General features: G+C 40.8%; 1 protein-coding gene and 1 long non-coding RNA gene across 3 annotated transcripts; one reads left to right on the plus strand and one right to left on the minus strand.

The window, feature by feature from the left end:
- Nucleotides 1-2,567: 2,567 nt before the first annotated feature.
- On the minus strand, nt 2,568-16,470 carry syf2 (SYF2 pre-mRNA-splicing factor). Of its 2 annotated transcripts, none has more exons than XM_072501107.1 (7): nt 16,335-16,470; nt 14,537-14,635; nt 12,040-12,165; nt 10,562-10,679; nt 8,292-8,382; nt 4,792-4,890; nt 2,568-3,413 (listed from the first exon to the last, which is right to left on the minus strand). In XM_072501107.1, exons 1-7 carry the CDS (start codon nt 16,350-16,352, stop codon nt 3,248-3,250), a joined length of 717 nt encoding a protein of 238 aa, XP_072357208.1. In that variant the 5' UTR covers nt 16,353-16,470; the 3' UTR covers nt 2,568-3,247. The 2 variants fall into 2 exon arrangements, with proteins under 2 accessions (XP_072357208.1, XP_072357207.1); XM_072501106.1 differs by having other exon boundaries at nt 16,317-16,367.
- LOC140416176 (uncharacterized) lies at nt 12,383-14,134 on the plus strand. Its single transcript, XR_011944775.1, has 2 exons — nt 12,383-12,671; nt 13,558-14,134. It is a non-coding gene; the product is annotated as an uncharacterized lncRNA (long non-coding RNA).
- Nucleotides 16,471-17,150: the final 680 nt, after the last annotated feature.

The raw sequence follows: 17,150 nt of genomic DNA on the forward strand, positions 1-17,150 counted from the left end.
GGTGAGATATTCCTCTGGTATAAGTCATGGCTAGCCAGGCAAGTCAGGGTAAAGCCTTTGTCCAGTTTAAAATAATTTTATAAAATAGCTAAGTTGTTATATAGTCTTTACTTCCTGTCTTCAGGATGGGACAAGGGACACTAGAGATGCCCTAATGCTGATGTCAGAATGAAATTAACATCGAGAAAGGTCAAATTCAAACCAGAGATTGTTAAATCTTTGTAGGCAGCTTTTTCAAAGGTCAATATTGGAGTACCATCACTGTTGGCCATGAAACTTTGGACCATTTTTTGCTAGTGAGAAATTTCACATCACTGGGACATATTTTTAACATAGGCACGTGAAGATGGTTGGCGTTTTTGGAGGTCAGTCATCTCAGCCCAAGGACATCGCTGCAAGGGTTCCTCAGGGCTGTTTCCTAGTCCTGTTCTTCTCATGTTTCCCTCCATTGTAAGTTCAGGGATGTTTGTTGAGGATTACACAATATTCAATACTATTTATTCATATAATTCTATTCACATATTCAGATAATTCTTTTCAAAAACAGTCTGTATCAGCATGCATCAAGGCAACATTCAGGCTTTCTTGCTAAGGAGCAAGTAACATTCGCACCACAATGTCAGGCAATTACCCTGTTCAAAAAAAGAGAATCGGACGATCTGTTCATGATACTCAACTGTATTTCCATTAAATACTTCCCTTCAACTTCCCAGGGTCATCATTAATCAGAAATATGCCATATCAATACTGTGGCTACAAAAACAGGTCAGAGATTGGGAATTCTATGGCAAATAACCTACCCTAGTGGCTCCCCAAAGACTGTCTGTCACATGACTTAACTCAGGAGTGTGATGGCTTACTTTCCACTTGCCTGGATGTGTGTAGCTCCAACACTCAAAACGTTTGACACCATCCAGCACAAAGCAGCCTACTTAATTGGCACATTAAATTTTCAGTCCCGTCACCACTGGAGCAGAGACAGCAGTGTGTACCATCTACAAAATGCACTGCAGTAACCTGCCAAGACTCCTTTGACAGCGTCTTGCAAATGTTTGCACCCGCAAAGGTAAAGTCACCATAGTCCCAGATGACTACAGCCTGCTTTTCCCCTTTTAGGTGGAGAGCTGACTGGTGGCAATTTAACTTGAGGATCACACCTCAGGCAAGGGGTAAGGTTGAGAAGGTGGGGCCTCATGAATAACCTCCACCCTACCACCTAGAACAAAGGTTAGCAACCTATGGCTCAAGTCACGTGTCTGTATAACATCTCAATTGTAGCTCCCAACCTTTATCAACCAGTTTTCATTTCATGAACAAAAATCTGTTGTAGAGAATGCCAATTCAAAAGAATCAGAAGATAACCTTCAATTCCCACAGGGAAAATAGCATTATTTTGATTGGGGCAGCATGGTAGCATAGTGGTTAGCACTGCTGCCTCAGTGCTGAGATCCCAGTTCTGGGTTACTGTCTTGTGTGGAGATTGCATTCTTCCCGTGTCTGAGTAGGTTTCGCTCCCACAACCCAAAGTTGTGCGGTAGGTGGATTGGCCAGACTAAATTGCCCCTTAATTGTGAAAAATGAATTGGGTACTCTAAAATTATAACAAAAAAAATTTTGATAAATTTCATGGATTGTTTTTTTTAAAAATTGAGTACACCCAATTATTTTTTTCCAATTACGGGGCAATTTAGTGTGGCCAATCCACCTACCCTGCACATTTTAGGGTTTTGGGGGCAAAACCCACGCAAACACTGGAGAATGTGCAAACATCACACGGACAGTGACCCAGAGCCCAGATCGAACCTTGGACCTCAGCGTCATGAGGCAGCAGTGCTAACCACTGCACTGCCCCTTTTCATGGATTCTTAACAAAAGTAACACCCTACTTGAAATAAAGAGTTGTGTGCCTACAAATTGTGGTAAGATACATTCTTGGTTCAAGGATTAGGTTTAATGGTTGCAATATTAATGTTTCTAATGTAGCTGAAAACAATATATTTATCTAAATATTATAAGCTATTTTTGTACAAGAAACTTTGGGCTGGAAAATTGTCACAAAATTAACAAAAATGTAATCTATTACAAACTTTATTATAAAAACATGAAAGCATTCTATCATTTTAAAAAGTAAATTTCTTATTGATGCTTCAGAGAAGAAAATTGATGTGGTGCTGATTTTTTTTTTTGTGTGGCCCTGAAGTTTCTATTTTGAGCAGATTTCTCAAGAAAAAACTCATGATAAAAAAGGTTGCCAAATCCTAACTTAGGACAAGGAAGCACACACATGGGAACACGATCATGTGCAAGTTACATAACACCTTGGAACTATATCGCCACTCATTCACTGTCGCTGGTTCAAAATCCTGTAGGCGCCCTCCCCAGTAGCACTGTGGGTGTACACATACCACATGGGACTATTTTGGTTCAACTCACCATCACATTTTCAAAGGCAATTAGGGATGGGATGGCCTTCCCATGAATGAAGGAAAAAGTCTCTTCCAAGGAATTATGGGTAATTAATTTCAAACCTTTTCAAAACGTGAAAACAGTTTAGCAATAGAAAGACATTTAATGTGAATTTATTTTATTTATACAACTAGTCATACATTATTACAGGATATTTACAGATAATAAATCGTACAGAAAAATGCTCTAATAGCATCAGAGATCTGTGTCCAGTATTATTTGCTATCTGATGAAAATATTCATAGAATCTATACAACGGTAACTAACTTGCAATATCAACAAGAAGTCATTATCTTGCATTTGTATTCATGTATGTTTTGCAATCGTTTGGAATTAATAGTTTGACTAATGGAGGCAAGCTTTGTTCCACAGTATATCTTAAATCGTCACGAAAATCTAAACTATGACCATAAGACATTAATCAAAAAGTTATACAAAACTTCCTTTTGAATAATGAATAGGTAACAAGTACAAAAGTCAAACAATCCTTGCCAAAAGTCAGAAACTCTGCATGGCTCCCAAAGGAGACATTATAAGTGAGGCCCCTGCATGGAGGCACGATGGTCCAGGCAAGATACTTTATAAACCTTATTAGTCACCTGGAAAGCATATTCCAGTAAATGATGAATGGTTTTTCTGTTAGAGAGATATCCATGAGTGATGGTCATTGCATAAAATATTTTGCAACATTGGTTAAAAGGCTGAATTTACACAGCAGTGCAAGTTACGAAGCTTATCACAACCTCTACATATGATAGCCATTTGAATATTCAAGGAAAAGTTAGACAGCAGTTCCTCTTTCCAAATTTTGCTTGATCTCTGCAGTGTATTTTCCATAGAATCGTTCTGCCTTCTTGTTGAAATTGGCATTTCTCTCGTTAATGTAGTCAATGTCAGCATCATCATTGTATCGGCGACGCCTGCTGTATTTGGCACGCTTCTCAATTCTGGAAAAAATAAATTACATTTTGTGTTACTAAGAATAATAAAACAAAGCAAAATATACCAAAATTTGTCCAGGAGAGATTTCTGTTACCTATATTAATTTGAAAGATATGTACGAACATACAAATCATTTGACATCATGAGTCTGCTCCATTTAATAAGATCACAGTTGATCTGTTTGTGTTTTGAATTCCATATTCCCATTTATCCCTGATGCCCTTGCCGAAGAAGAATATATACTTAAAAATATTCAATCACCCCATTTCCAACACCTTATGAGGCAAACTGTTCCAAAGTGCTTTTAAAAAATTATCTTAATTTCTATATAATTGATGCCAACATGGCTAAGTTTTGGTTGAATGATGTGTATTTACAGACAATACTACTTCATTAATTACTAATTTCGCTAAATACATTTGACATATATAGGAACTGGAACTGTTAGCACCTCACTGGAATGCAGTTTCTCCAATGGCTCCCAAAGGAGAAATTATAAGTGAGGCCCCTATGCTCAGAAATACTGGAATTGTGCAACATGTCTGACTGCTTTGTATTCTGGCAGCCTGGTTAGCCCCTGAAGCGTTTTCATTCAATGGCTGTAATTAGAACTTTACAGGGGAAAATTCATTAGAGTGGGGGATGGGGGTGAGGAGTACTTTCAGAGAAGTACTCTTCTAAAAAAGACTGTAAAAGAACAACCTTATTTGTTCCAGTTCAGTAACACCCTTACGGAGACCCACTGTGTTGGGTTTCCTGGCCGGAAAAGACTTGCTTGCATAATGCATTCAACGGATTTGTTTCCTGACAGCTGTCACTGAAGCAAGATGAGGAATTAGCTTCTTCCAGAGCTCGGGATGCCAATCCTGGCACTGGGAAACAACTCTAACATTCAGTACCAGCCAACATCCCCATAGGACCTGTCCAGAAATTTGATGCACATTCCTTACCAATCCGCAGATCAGAACAACTTGCAAATTGGGAGTCTTCCAGGACAACAGAAACAGATCAGGTATGCTAACTAATTATAAATACAACAGACGCTAATTCCTGGCAGCACCTCAGAAAACATTTTTAAAGTACAAACTATTATAGGACACACCTGGAATTATCTAGTAATTGATCAAGTGTACAGTCACATCTGTTTAATGCTCCAATAAGGCACCACAAGCTGATTAGTGCTTGAGATAATAGCTAAACACTTTAAGCAGCACTCACCGGCAGTTCTCAGCACAACACTAATACAACAACACAATGACCATTCGTCTATATCAGTTGTGTATGCTGATTTCCTGTCCTTCCAGTTCTGCAAAATGAACTACTGTTGCAATATGTCGATTTACAAACACATAATAGGCAACATAGCATTAAAAACACACTCACTGTTTTTCAACATCTGCCACCAGCCTGTCAACGCCTGCTTTGGATGGAACATGGTTGCCATGCATCAGACTGTTTGCAGTTGCATAGAACTCCTCTCCACTGTTGGTAAGATATACAAAAACAAGTCCTCTTAGCATAGGTAGAAAGATGTTTTTAAGCCCAATAATAGAATAAATGCTCTCAGTAATGTCACTGTGATGTCAATAGAGGTTTTTTGGGAAGCCTAACAATCCAAATGCAATGTGAAGAAGTTCATGTGAGAAAGGGAAAGTGCATTCCAAAAAGTAAATCTTAGCCATCATCGGATTTATTCAGTGATAGCAGTGACCCACAAAACATTTGCAATAACATTGGTACCTTTCTTGCAACAGTACTTCTTTAAATACAGGATACAAATCTAGTTATTCTTTCCTCAAAGACTTTAACAGAATTAAAGCTTCTCATTCTGAGGAAAACTTCATAAAGCTGTCCATAAGAATTGGCCGAGGAATATTAATCCAAATGTAATCAAAAATCTGGCCATATGAGTATGATCTTGTTACAGTCATAGAATATGAAAGGAAAATTGGAAACTGTTTTCTCCTGAATTGTAATGACAGGCTTATATTTGAGGGGCTCAATATTATTTGAGGAATGAAAATCTCTACTTCCATGAAATTTGCTTGTTATAATTTCAGTATCTATTATTGAAGAAAACGATTTATTATTCAAGTTTCGTATCAAGATTATAACTGCACTTCCCTTGAGTCGAGGTTTACATGGTGGCATGTCCATTGGAATTAGACTGTAAATAAACTCTGGAAGGTATAGTTTGTTGTCATGTCTTCAGGGCAGCACGGTAGCATAGTGGGTAACACTGTTGCTTGACAGCTCCAGGGTCCTAGGTTCGAATCCCGGCTTAGGTCACTGTCTGTGTGGAGTCTGCACGTTCTCCCAGTGTCTGAGTGGGTTTCCTCCGGGTGCTCCGATTTCCTCCCACAAGTCCCGAAAGACATGCTGTTAGGTAATTTGGACATTCTGAATTCTCCCTCTGTGTACCCAAACAGGTGCCGGAATGTGGCGACTAAGGGCTTTTCACAGTAACCCATTGCAGTGTTAATGTAAGCCTACGTGACAATAAAGCCATTTTGCCACACTTAACCAATCTCAATGAACTCCTCCAACTCTCCCATCTCCACCCCATGTCATTCCTCTCTTGCCGTCCCTTTGCCACTCCTTCCATGCCTTCCCCTCTCATGTCATTCTACCCATCTCATGCAATTCCCTCCATCCCGAGCCATTCAATTCCTCTCTTGACATCCCCATTCCATCCATCAATCCCATCACATTGCTCAAAGAATCCATCTCTTCAGTTAAAGCAATTTTGTTGCCATGTTTCCTTTATCTTCTGCTCTTCTTTCTCCACCAACACCCCAACATCGTTGTCACCAACTGTTGGCAGCTGCATGTGTGCCATGTGTTCCAGTTCTCCGATTGTGCCAGAAGGATTAATAAATGCACCCCTTAAACTGACCAATGAAAACAGTTTGAACAGGCAAAAACTGATTATCATAGATGAGATTTTCCGACATTTGTGGTGGCACCAAGGATCAGGCTTTGATGTGATGCACTATAATCGAATAGGCTATCGTATTCACTTTCAAGGTGCATGTTAAGATGACCCACTGGGAAAAGTACAGAGCGCTGTTGGCACCTGTGGATGGTACTCCAAACAGGAGACAGCACCTTCCAGACTATTTGCAATCTCAATGTAAGTAAGTTACAGCTTTAATATTAATCTAAAGAACTATAGTGCCAGGGCTAAGACCAACAATTCAGAAGGTCTTCTGGGAAGAATTCCATGAATTATAGGGGGCTACTTTGAAAGGTTTTGAAGTCCAGTCTGGCTGCAGATTTGTTTGCTTTGTGTCCTGCGTTTAGATAACAACAAATTTGACTTTATGAGAATTACTTTTGAAATTTATTTTGAAGTAGTCAATGGGTTGGGAAACATTGCGTTTGTTCATTTTCTGGGTAAGTTATTGCTTTTAAAAATGCTTATGCTATTTAAAGGTTCTTAGGAGAAATCAATTTGTTGCATCACTTAGACCACCTGCTTATACCATCTGTAATACCGTATTGCTCTACACATTCCTCAGTCCCTCTTCAGTTGAAATCCTCACCAATGCTTCTGTCACCAAGTTTGGCTGCTTTAATGCTCTCTTCACTGACCTCCAACCTTCCTAAACGTCAGCTCATTCGAAGTTTTGGTGCCTGCATTAACTCACACCACGTCCCATTTACTCATCAACCCTGTGTTTGCTGACCCATGCTGCCTCATGGCATGGCAATGCCTCAAATTTGATATTCCTATCCTTGTGTTCAATCCCCTTCATGGACTTTCCCTTCACTTCTGTAATCTTCTAATGCTCTGCGTTCCCCAGTTCTGGTCTCTGCACATCCCTGATTTTAATCACTCCACCACTGACAGCCTAGGTCCTAAGCTCTGCAATTCCCTCCTTGAACTGCTTTTAAGAACTCCATAAAACCTAGCTCTTTTGACCAAGTCTTAATAATGTGGTATGAATGTTGCATTCAGTGGTGAAGTAAGGTTGCTCACGCCAAAGTTGAAGAAGGCTTCAGCCAAAAAGTTTGTGATCTCTGTGCCATGGACTTCCCCATTCTGGATGACAGTTCAAATCTGGTGCCAAGTCAAGGGAATTTCCAGGCATGAAGCAGCAGTGATGTATGCCAAAGGAATTAGTTACCAATCACATGGAGATATCCCCACAGACAGCAAACCAGGAAGTTAAAAGCACTTACTTTCCTTCACTTTTATGTTTTAGATAGCAACATTTTTAAAAAGTGGATTTAGATAGCAGCTAAAATATCAACATAAATAAAACATAACATTATTTTTGAAATGTTTTTCACAGATTAAGAATGTCATTCCACAAATAGCAAATTGCTTTTCACAGTCAGTGACAGTCTTTTGCAGTAATATGAAGTTAGTGCACCATTACAACCCCAGTTCCAATTCATTCAACAAGCTGCATCTTTTTTGAGTGCTTTTTTTTACAGCAAGAATAATAGTGTACAAAGTTCTGGTCACACATATCCCATGGAGAGTAGTCGGAGGTTCTTCAACTGCGCATCCTCTAAAGAAGCACAACATTTTCTGTCAGTTTTGTGGAGTAATGACAGCGGACTTTAACAGTTGTGCCATCATTACCACCAAAAAATCTGGGCCATTATCTTTATGTGACTTGGTGACACATTTATTCTGATAATACTCCTGTGAAGCACCTGGGAATGTTAAACATGCTATTTAAAGGGAAGTTGGCTTAAAAAATGAAACGGATAGACCTGTGTGCCATCAATTAAAACTCCCCATGGAATACTTCTGTGGTCTTATACTGATAGGTATTTTCTTTATTGCACCAGCAGTTCTCCTGCAGTTTTCTCCCCTGGTCAGTGAATAGGATGAAGATCAGAAGGTACAGTTTTAAAAAGTAACTCACGCATCATCCTTCTGCTTCTGATATTCCTCCATGTCTGGTTTAATCTGCTTCACTAATCTCTGATACTGGCGGAACTGAGCTGCTGCAAAGTCTGAAACAAAAAAAATAAACAAGCAGCTTAGCACTAAGAGTTACAAACCTCGTTCACAACTAAACAAAGCCTGTGATAAGGTAATTAAATAAAACTTTACAGAATCGCACATGATTCTTTGTTTTCGAATGAAAGTGTTCTATCCTAATAAAAAGCCTCAAAAAGTGATCTTAAAATTCTATGTTTTACAATAAGAGAACACATAAAAAGTGGGGCACAATTAAGATGGATTTGACAAATCATTTTTTGTGAGTTTGAAAAAATAAGTGACTGTTTAGGGCTGCTTCTGCACATGACATTGAACCAAATGTCCCCACGTTGCTGAATGTCAGATCTGCATACATATCCTTGAATATCACTTTAACTGGTTGCCTCCTAGACCATTTCAGGTGGCACACACAATGTTGATATATCAATAGATATATGTCAATATATCAAACCAGAAACTTCCCAGGTTACATCCTCAGTCTGTGCTGAGTTAATTGATCTCAACCAATGTACCGGTAGGAGGTGAAATTTAAAAAAAGTCATAGACTTTCTACTTCTAATTGCTACCCAGTGCCCCTATTTGATGCACACATGTAGATGTCTTGGGGACGGAAAAAATGACATGGGTGAGGTACCAGAGGGAGTCATGAAAGTGATGTGTCAGTAAAGTGTCAAAGCCTTCAGCAGACAACTACAATATTTTTTAAACCTCCTGCCTTTGATGTGTATTTAATTAATTTTAAACAGTAAAACAACTTACAACTGCAGGAGTCAAATAACATGCTTCTGGGCTGTGTTTGGAAAGCAAAGGTTATTTAAAGGGATTTATATTTGCATTGGTAAAATTAGAAATAAGGTATAGTTTTATGTGTGCTTAATTTAATGTTTCTGTATCTGAAAGGGTAAAACATAGTTAGATTCATGCTGGACAAAGGGGTTTGTGTGTGTGGGGGTTGGTTAAGTTCCAACTGATTTTTTATTGTGCTTAGAAAGGGTACGGCATGAAGAATAACTAAAAGGCATAAGCATGTGGCTGCTGCTTAGCAACTGGGGCCTTGTAAGGTAGAGAAGCTTTTAAGTTTTTAGTATAGCTAACTTGATTGCATTTGGAAACAGATAGTGAGAGAGAAGGCAGATGTCACAGCTCTGCAAGAAGCAGTTGGTTCAGAAGACTAAAGCGAGAACATTTATCTCACCTTGCTAGAAGAAAGGCCATACCATGCAGTAATGGTTAAGAAAACAAGTAGAGATCTGAAGGGCAACTAGTTAATAAAATTAGTGAAATGAAGAAAAGCTTCCAAGAAGTCGGAGGTTAAAGGTACTAAAACGGAGCATTATTCAGTCAAGACAGACACAGCTGAGAAGGCTCAGGTGTCAGAAAGATATCTGAGGTGATTTTCAGGTTTGAGAGATTTTACTACAGCCTGTGGAATGTGAGTTGTTTGTGGTGAGTCTGCATGTTCGCCCCGTGTCTGCCTAGGTTTCCTCCGGGTGCTCCGGTTTTCTCCCACAATTTCCGAAACACACGCTGTTAGGCAATTTGGACATTCTGAATTCTCCCCGTGTACCCGAACAGGTTCCAGAATATGGCGACGAGGGGCTTTTCACAGTAACTTCATTGCAGTGTTAATGTAAGCCTACTTGTGACAATAAAGATTTTTTAAAAAATCAGTGGCAGGATCTCGGACTTTGTGTATAAACAGTTAAGACAAAGGAAACTTAAAAAGGGGTAGTATAAAATCCTGGACTGGATTTACTGTTAAAAGTGGAACGGAAACTTTGTTTAAAAGTGTTATTTGGAAAACCTGGTCTGGATTTCAGAATGGTTTTTCTTGTAGTTAAAACTAATTAGCGACCCTGTGACTATTCCTCCACGTTTTATTAAAAAATAAAAGTTACGGTCTTTTGAGCCAGGGTTCAATTCTGGGATCCAGCTATAACATCAACTGGGACGTAATAGCTGCAACAATGCTTTCCAATCTGATCCTTTGGAATATGCTGCCTAGAAAAGGTGGGCAAGAATGTGCAGCCACAATTCCAGCTGCTTATTATACAACTCCATAAGAGTCACAGAACAAGATTGGATAAAATCAAAGCATTTTTAAGGTGATATGAATAACAGACAGGTGGTTTCACAATTTAAGTTTCCTTTATTTTTTAGCAGTGAATAGCCTTTAAAGTGATCAAGTACCTGAGAATCCTGGATCTGAATTTTTCTTTTTTTTCTTTCGTTCCCATCGTTCCGCATCATCAGCACTGATTTCCAATAGCTTAACTCGTTCATAATCTTCTCCTTTTTCCAGACACTCCTACAAGGTTAAGCAAGAAATACAGATGGGAATCACTGCTCCAGAACTATAATACATAATAATTTCAGGCTCAGGCATTTTTCAGTATATCAGGAACCAAACAGATATGCTTCAACAAACCAGCAGCCACAAAACATTAGTTTTACATAAAAGTTAAGATATGGATTTATCATTCTTTGTTATGAAAATAAAGGACAACGGACCTCTGTCAGTGCTAACTGATTCCATGATGCAAATTTTATACTCTATTTTTAATACAATCTTATTTGCAGTATGACTTGGTATCAAACCAAGAACAACGGTGCATTCTTGGAACAAGCTCAACTGTGGTATTTCAGTAGCTACATACAACCCTCAGTACTAATTTCTATTGTGTGGAGATGCCGGCATTGGACTGGGATGAGCACAGTAAGAAGTCTTACAACACCGGGTTAAAATCCAACAGGTTTGTTTCGAGTCACTAGCTTCGGTGCACAGCTCCTTCCTCAGGTGAATGAAGAGGTAGGTTCAAGAAACATATACAGACAAAGTCAATGCCCTGAGTATGCCAGCATTCATGTTGCCAACAATGGTGACTTGCTCTGAACTTTTGAGATATTATTTTTTATAAATTTAGAGTACCCAATTATTTTTTTACAATGAAGGGGCAATTTAGCGTGGCCAATCCACTGAACCTGCACATCTTTGGGTTATGGAGGTGAAACCCACGCAGTCACAGGGAGAATGTGCAAATTCCACACATACAGTGACCCGGGGCCAGGATCGAACCCGGGTCCTCAGCGCCGTAGGCAGCATTGCTAACCACTACCCCACCGTGGTGCTCTCTCGAGATATGTTTAAAATAAATACTGGTTCAGTGACTCATAAAACTGAAGATAGGATGAATTTCATAATTTAATGATAACATTTTGAGAAAATTGCGGGAGATTGAGGTGTTTTATATCACAAAGGGACCTGTTGTTCAGAATTTAAAAAAAATCTTCGGCCCATCAAGTCTGCTCTTAGAAAGAACACCCTACTTGAGCCCCACACCTCCACCCTATTCCTGTAACCCCCACCTAACCTTTCTTTTGGACACTAAGGGGCAATTTATCATGGCCAATCCACCTAACCTGCACATCTTTGGACTGCGGAAGGAAACCGGAGAAAACACAAGCAGACATGGGGAGAACGTGCAGACCCCGCCTAGACAGCGATCCATGCTGGGAATTGAACCTGGGACCCTGGAGCTGTGAAGCAACAGTGTTAAGCACTGCGCTACCATGCCGCCCATATCCTTAGCCTCCAATTTAAGAATTTCACCAAAGGATTCAACAGTTCAGATTTTCAGCAAGTCATAAGCTTAAAATATTGTGGATACCTTTTTTTTCTCTTCCACCTTTAGCTCCCATTCCAATCGTGTTTTTTTGGACTCCCAGTTAGTTGGTAGTTTCAGGATCCTGTCCTCCTCTGCCACCGCTTGGTGATTCAATTTCCGAGACTCACTCTGTGAATAATAAACGATGCCTTTTATTGTTTGGGTCACAATTCCGAGAATTCTCAAAAAGCTTTGCATAGTGGTGGAACCTTGACACCTTTAGAATGTTTAACAGGATTAGTTCAGATATTCACACTTAAAAAGGGAGCAGCAGTCACAATCTGATGAGACGACGTGAGCTCAGTTGCAGCAGAAGGCTCCCAGGAGAACAGAAACTTTAGTGATGTTGCCAAAGCATCCCTGAAAAGGTCAAAAATCCCCACCAGCTCATTGGAGACCCTGTCTTGTGACCGATCAAAACGAAGAAGGTTTAATTGGGAAGCCACCGAACATATAGAGACTTCGCAGGAACATGCAGAGGCAAAGTTGAAGATTCAGAGAGATCATGCAAAACTCTGAAACTGTCTCATCTGCCTGATCCTCCAAGCACCACCGGTACTGCATGCGGGTGGCAAAGTCTGCAGGTAACACAATGGACTTATCAACATCTCAGAACCCACCAAACTGGAGCGGATGTAAGTCATCATTGATTCCGAGGGACTACCTAAGATGAGACAAGCATAACCTGAAGCGTGGGCTATTCTATAGCAACAGATTGCTACAATTTGTATCGCCTAATATCAAACAGTAAAATTAATAAAACTGTTAAGCACTAAATGCTGGCACTGTTGACTCTGGTTGTGCACAATTAAATACAACAGTAGGGAATTAGATTAAAGAAATAAATTGGACCTACAATCGGATATTCAGGATCCAATTATTATGGGATATAAAGTTGGGTAACTGAATGCTTTTTTGAAGCCAATAACCAACCCACTATTGTATGATTTCCATTTTTTTCATGGGAGCTCTCAATTTAAAAAGGCAAGAGTCTGATTAATCCAGTAGCATTTGAATTCTTACATGTGTTGTACTGAGGCACAGAAATAACCAATATCAAGAGTCCAAATAATTTAATGCGACTTTTAAGCTTACACAGCTTGTATTACCTACCAACAGCTCGGCAGTAATTATATTTGCTCAAACCCTTTGCTGACTGCCCAAAGACTTTAGATCTGCAGTCATATTACCAAAAGAAACCCAAAACATTTAAATTAGCAACACAATCCCACACTCCTCCCAAGTCCAACGAAAATCGACACAGTGCAGACTGTTTAGGGATATCTCCTGCGAACAAACATGTAATCTTTAATACTTGTGCTAAGCATAAATCAGCAACAGCGCATGGACTGTTAGAATGGTTGACTAAGATGAAGTATAATTTATTATAACATGTTAAAAGGAATGGTTAAAATGGTCCCAATAGAACTTGATCAGACCAAAAAGTGAATTTTATATATAAAATTGAATATTGCTGAAAAAAAGAGATGTTACCAAAGCTTTTTGTCTTGCACTCATCAGGAAACTAAGGAAATTCGGCATGTCCACATTAACCCTTACCAACTTTTACAGATGCACCATAGAAAGCATCCTCTCTGGCTGCATTACAGTCTGGTATGGCAACTCCTCGGCCCAGGACCGCAAGAAACTTCAGAGAGTCGTGAACACCGCCCAGTCCATCACACGAACCTGCCTCTCATCCAGTGACTCCATCTACACTGCTCGCTGCCTGGGGAAAGCGGGCAGCATAATCAAAGATCTCTCCCACCCGGCTCACTCACTCTTCCAACTTCTTCCATCGGGCAGGAGATACAGAAGTCTGAGAACACGCACAAACAGACTCAAAAACAGCTTCTTCCCCGCTGTTACCAGACTCCTAAATGACCCTCTTATGGACTGACCTCATTAACACTACACCCTGTGTGCTTCATCCGATGCCGGTGCTTATGTAGTTACATTGTATATCTTGTGTTGCCCTATTATGTATTTTCTTTTATTCCCTTTTCTTCCCATGTACTTAATGATCTGTTGAGCTGCTCGCAGAAAAATACTTTTCACTGTACCTCGGTACACTTGACAATAAAAAAATCCAATCCAATGCAGGACAAAGGAATGTCAAATTTCAAAATACCACAACAATTTATACTATAGTAAGGGTGCTAATTGACTGGCAAGTCGACTTGGATTGGCTGAGGCATTGCCATGGAGAAAGCAATAGGGAACAATGGGTTATTTGCAAACAAGAGGAATTTGTTCAAGCTTTGCACCTTTTTGAATTTCCCAGAGCCTCGTAAGCCTATAAAGCCTATTGCCTTTTATACTCCCAAGCGATTGTGTATATAAAATTGACTTCATTCATGAGGGTGCTTTGCTTATTGGCCTGTTGAATTGGTTTGATACGTTTGCTATCTACTGGTCACTTCTCCCGTTAAGAAGGCACCACCCTCACCCGAGTGAAATAAACAAGACATTCAAGATAACAGAGCCATTCATTTCTCACTCGCTTAAGATGGAGATCTCGGAATCTCTTCAGTCTTTCCTCCCGTTTCTGTGCTGCTGAGATCCTAGCCTCGCCACTGCTACAAGGGTTGTCCTGGATCTGTAAATATCAAAATGAAACTAAATTCTGGCAGAAATTTAAATGCATTTTTAAACATGATAGTTTCCAAATGTTGGCCAAACATTCACCAAGAAATTAAGTGGGGACTTCAGCAGAAAGTTCTTTACCCAGAGTGGGGAGAATGTGGAACTGGGTATCGATACATTCGAGAGGAACTTGACAAGCATATATGAAAGGAAACAGAAGACTATGATGATAGATTAGGGAAGATGAGAAGAGGCTCAAGTACAGCATGAATGCGAGCAATGAAGTTGTTGGCAGAATGGTTTATGTGCTTTATATCTTATGTAGTTTGAAGCAGAAAAAAACTTGAACAATCTGAAGGAAGGTGGTTATAGATCGCAGGTACTGAGCGAGGACAGGAAGCTCAGTAGATGAGACGAGAGGCAAGTAAATGCAAAGAGCAGATGTTTACAAAAAATATTAGGAAAAAGGTTTATGTGGCTATGGGGTCTTTGACACCTTCAGGAGTGAATCCAGAATATCAGAGTTGACTCTGGTCTCAAGGATTAAAGGTTACAAAAGAACATTATTAGGACAAGAGGCTATGGGCCAAGTGTTGGAAAATGGGATTCGGTAGGCGTGTCAGATGTCTTTCATGCGCGGTGCGGACTCGATGGGCCGAAGGGCCTCTTTGCATTGTATTAATTTGTGATTCTGTGAGGTGATACAGACCCTCAACCCGACTCTGCCACTCAATAGGATCACGGCTAATCTTCAACCTTAACTTCACTTTCTTGTCAGATCCCCTAATTCAACTGACAATCTACTAATCTCAGCATTTGAAAATAATTAACCGAGTATCCATAGCCTTCTGAGGCTCAAAGATTCATAATCCTCAATGAAGAAATTTCCCCTGCACCTGCGAGTACACAGCTGGTACTCAACTCTGCTTTGTTATAATAATAATCTTTATTAGTATCACATGTAGGCTTACATTAACACGTTAATGAAGTTACTGTGAAAATCCCCGAGTTGCCACACTCCGGCGCCTGTTTGGCTACACCGAGAATGTTCAATTCACTTGACAGCACGTCTTTCGGGACTTGTGGGAGGAAACTGGAGCACCTGGAGGAAGCCCACGCAGACACGGGGAGACTCCGCACGGACAGTGACCCAAGCCGGGGATGGAACAACCCAGGTCCATGGCGTTGTGAAGCAACAGTGCTAACCACTGTGCTACCACGCCGCTGCAACAAATGGAAGTTGTTGCTGAGCAGGACCCAAAAGGGTGATGAGGGTCAGAGAAGGACTAAGAGTCACAGTATCTGATTCCATTATTACAGAAAGATTTGAGGCCCGAGGGAAGATCACCTATGACCAACCTGTTGTAAACTGCGGAAAATCGGTAATATACAGACAAGGACATGGAAAAATATTTTATTCTGTATCCAATGTCAGCTCAGCCTCTTTACTGGATGCTACAATTAACTGACGCTCCTTCTAACCCATTCTGATTAGCTCTCAAGTTACTCCCTCATCAGAATAAATCATGTTTTTGTAAAAATGGGCCAATTCATTGGGCCTGAAGATTTCCCTCTGTGTTTGGCACACGCCGCTAAAACGTTTCTCCTTCACCCTCCCGCCACTCGGGCTCAGCTTTATTTTCGAGCCCGGACCCACCCAGAGCTCGGTTGACCTGTACGCTCGAGCCACTCACAGGCCTTTCTTTGCTCACCTCGCAAACCGCCGCCATCTTAGATTCGCCCCGCAAAGGGCTGCGCGGAAATGACGCAACAATCTGGAGCTGTCATTCAGCCGCCGCAATGACGTCATTGGAGCGCCACGTCGATGGAGGCGAGCGTTGCCATGGCAGCGAGTCTCTGACGGTTCCAGGTCGGCAGGCCCAGCGATATTTCCTCCGACATTGGCTCGAGCAGGCGGGTTGAGGGGATCGGCCCCGGGACAGGAAGACCCTTCCGAGGCCTGGGGGAAGTTGGTGCCGCCGCCGCCGCCGCAGGGGTGTCTTAGGGTAAACATTTCTGACCCCCTTCGGTTTCTCCTCCAGACCACTGTGACAGCTCCTGTTTGGCGGCAGGAGGAGGTCTCCAACAGTGGGCAATCTGAAAATCTCGTCAAATAGGCTATAATATTTGGGGAATTAAAGTCAGTGTCGGGAATTGTAACATGCGGAATCAGCAATGCTCCAAGTCCATCAGTACCCAGCTGCACAATGTCTGAAGTTACTAACGCATGCAGTTATTTAGGAATCCACTTACAAATTAATTGAAAGCTGGAATATAGAAACGGGTAGCACAGTGTGTGTTGCTTCACAGCTCCAGGGTCCCAGGTTCAATTCCCGGCTTGGGTCACTGTCTGTGTGGAGTCTGCACGTTCTCCCTGTGTGCCTGGGTTTCCTCCCATTAGTCCCGAAAGACGTGCTGTCAGGTGAATTGGATATTCTGAATTCTCCCTCTGTGTACCTGAACAGGCAACGGAGTGTGGCGGCTGGGGGCTTTTCACAGTAACTTCATTGCAGTGTAAATGTAAGCCT

This window comes from Scyliorhinus torazame, chromosome 1 (genome assembly GCF_047496885.1).
Source record: "Scyliorhinus torazame isolate Kashiwa2021f chromosome 1, sScyTor2.1, whole genome shotgun sequence".
Classification (NCBI taxonomy): Eukaryota; Metazoa; Chordata; class Chondrichthyes; order Carcharhiniformes; family Scyliorhinidae; genus Scyliorhinus; species Scyliorhinus torazame.

Coding starts and splice junctions, on each gene's coding strand:
- syf2 (XM_072501106.1), bottom strand. CDS start 16,352: ATGGCGGCGGTTTGCGAGGTGAGCAAAGAAAGGCCT. Junction 10,680..12,039: donor AGGTGGAAGAGAAAAAAAAG/GTATCCACAATA, acceptor TTAACCTTGTAG/GAGTGTCTGGAAAAAGGAGA. Junction 8,383..10,561: donor TTCAGATCCAGGATTCTCAG/GTACTTGATCAC, acceptor TTTTTGTTTCAG/ACTTTGCAGCAGCTCAGTTC.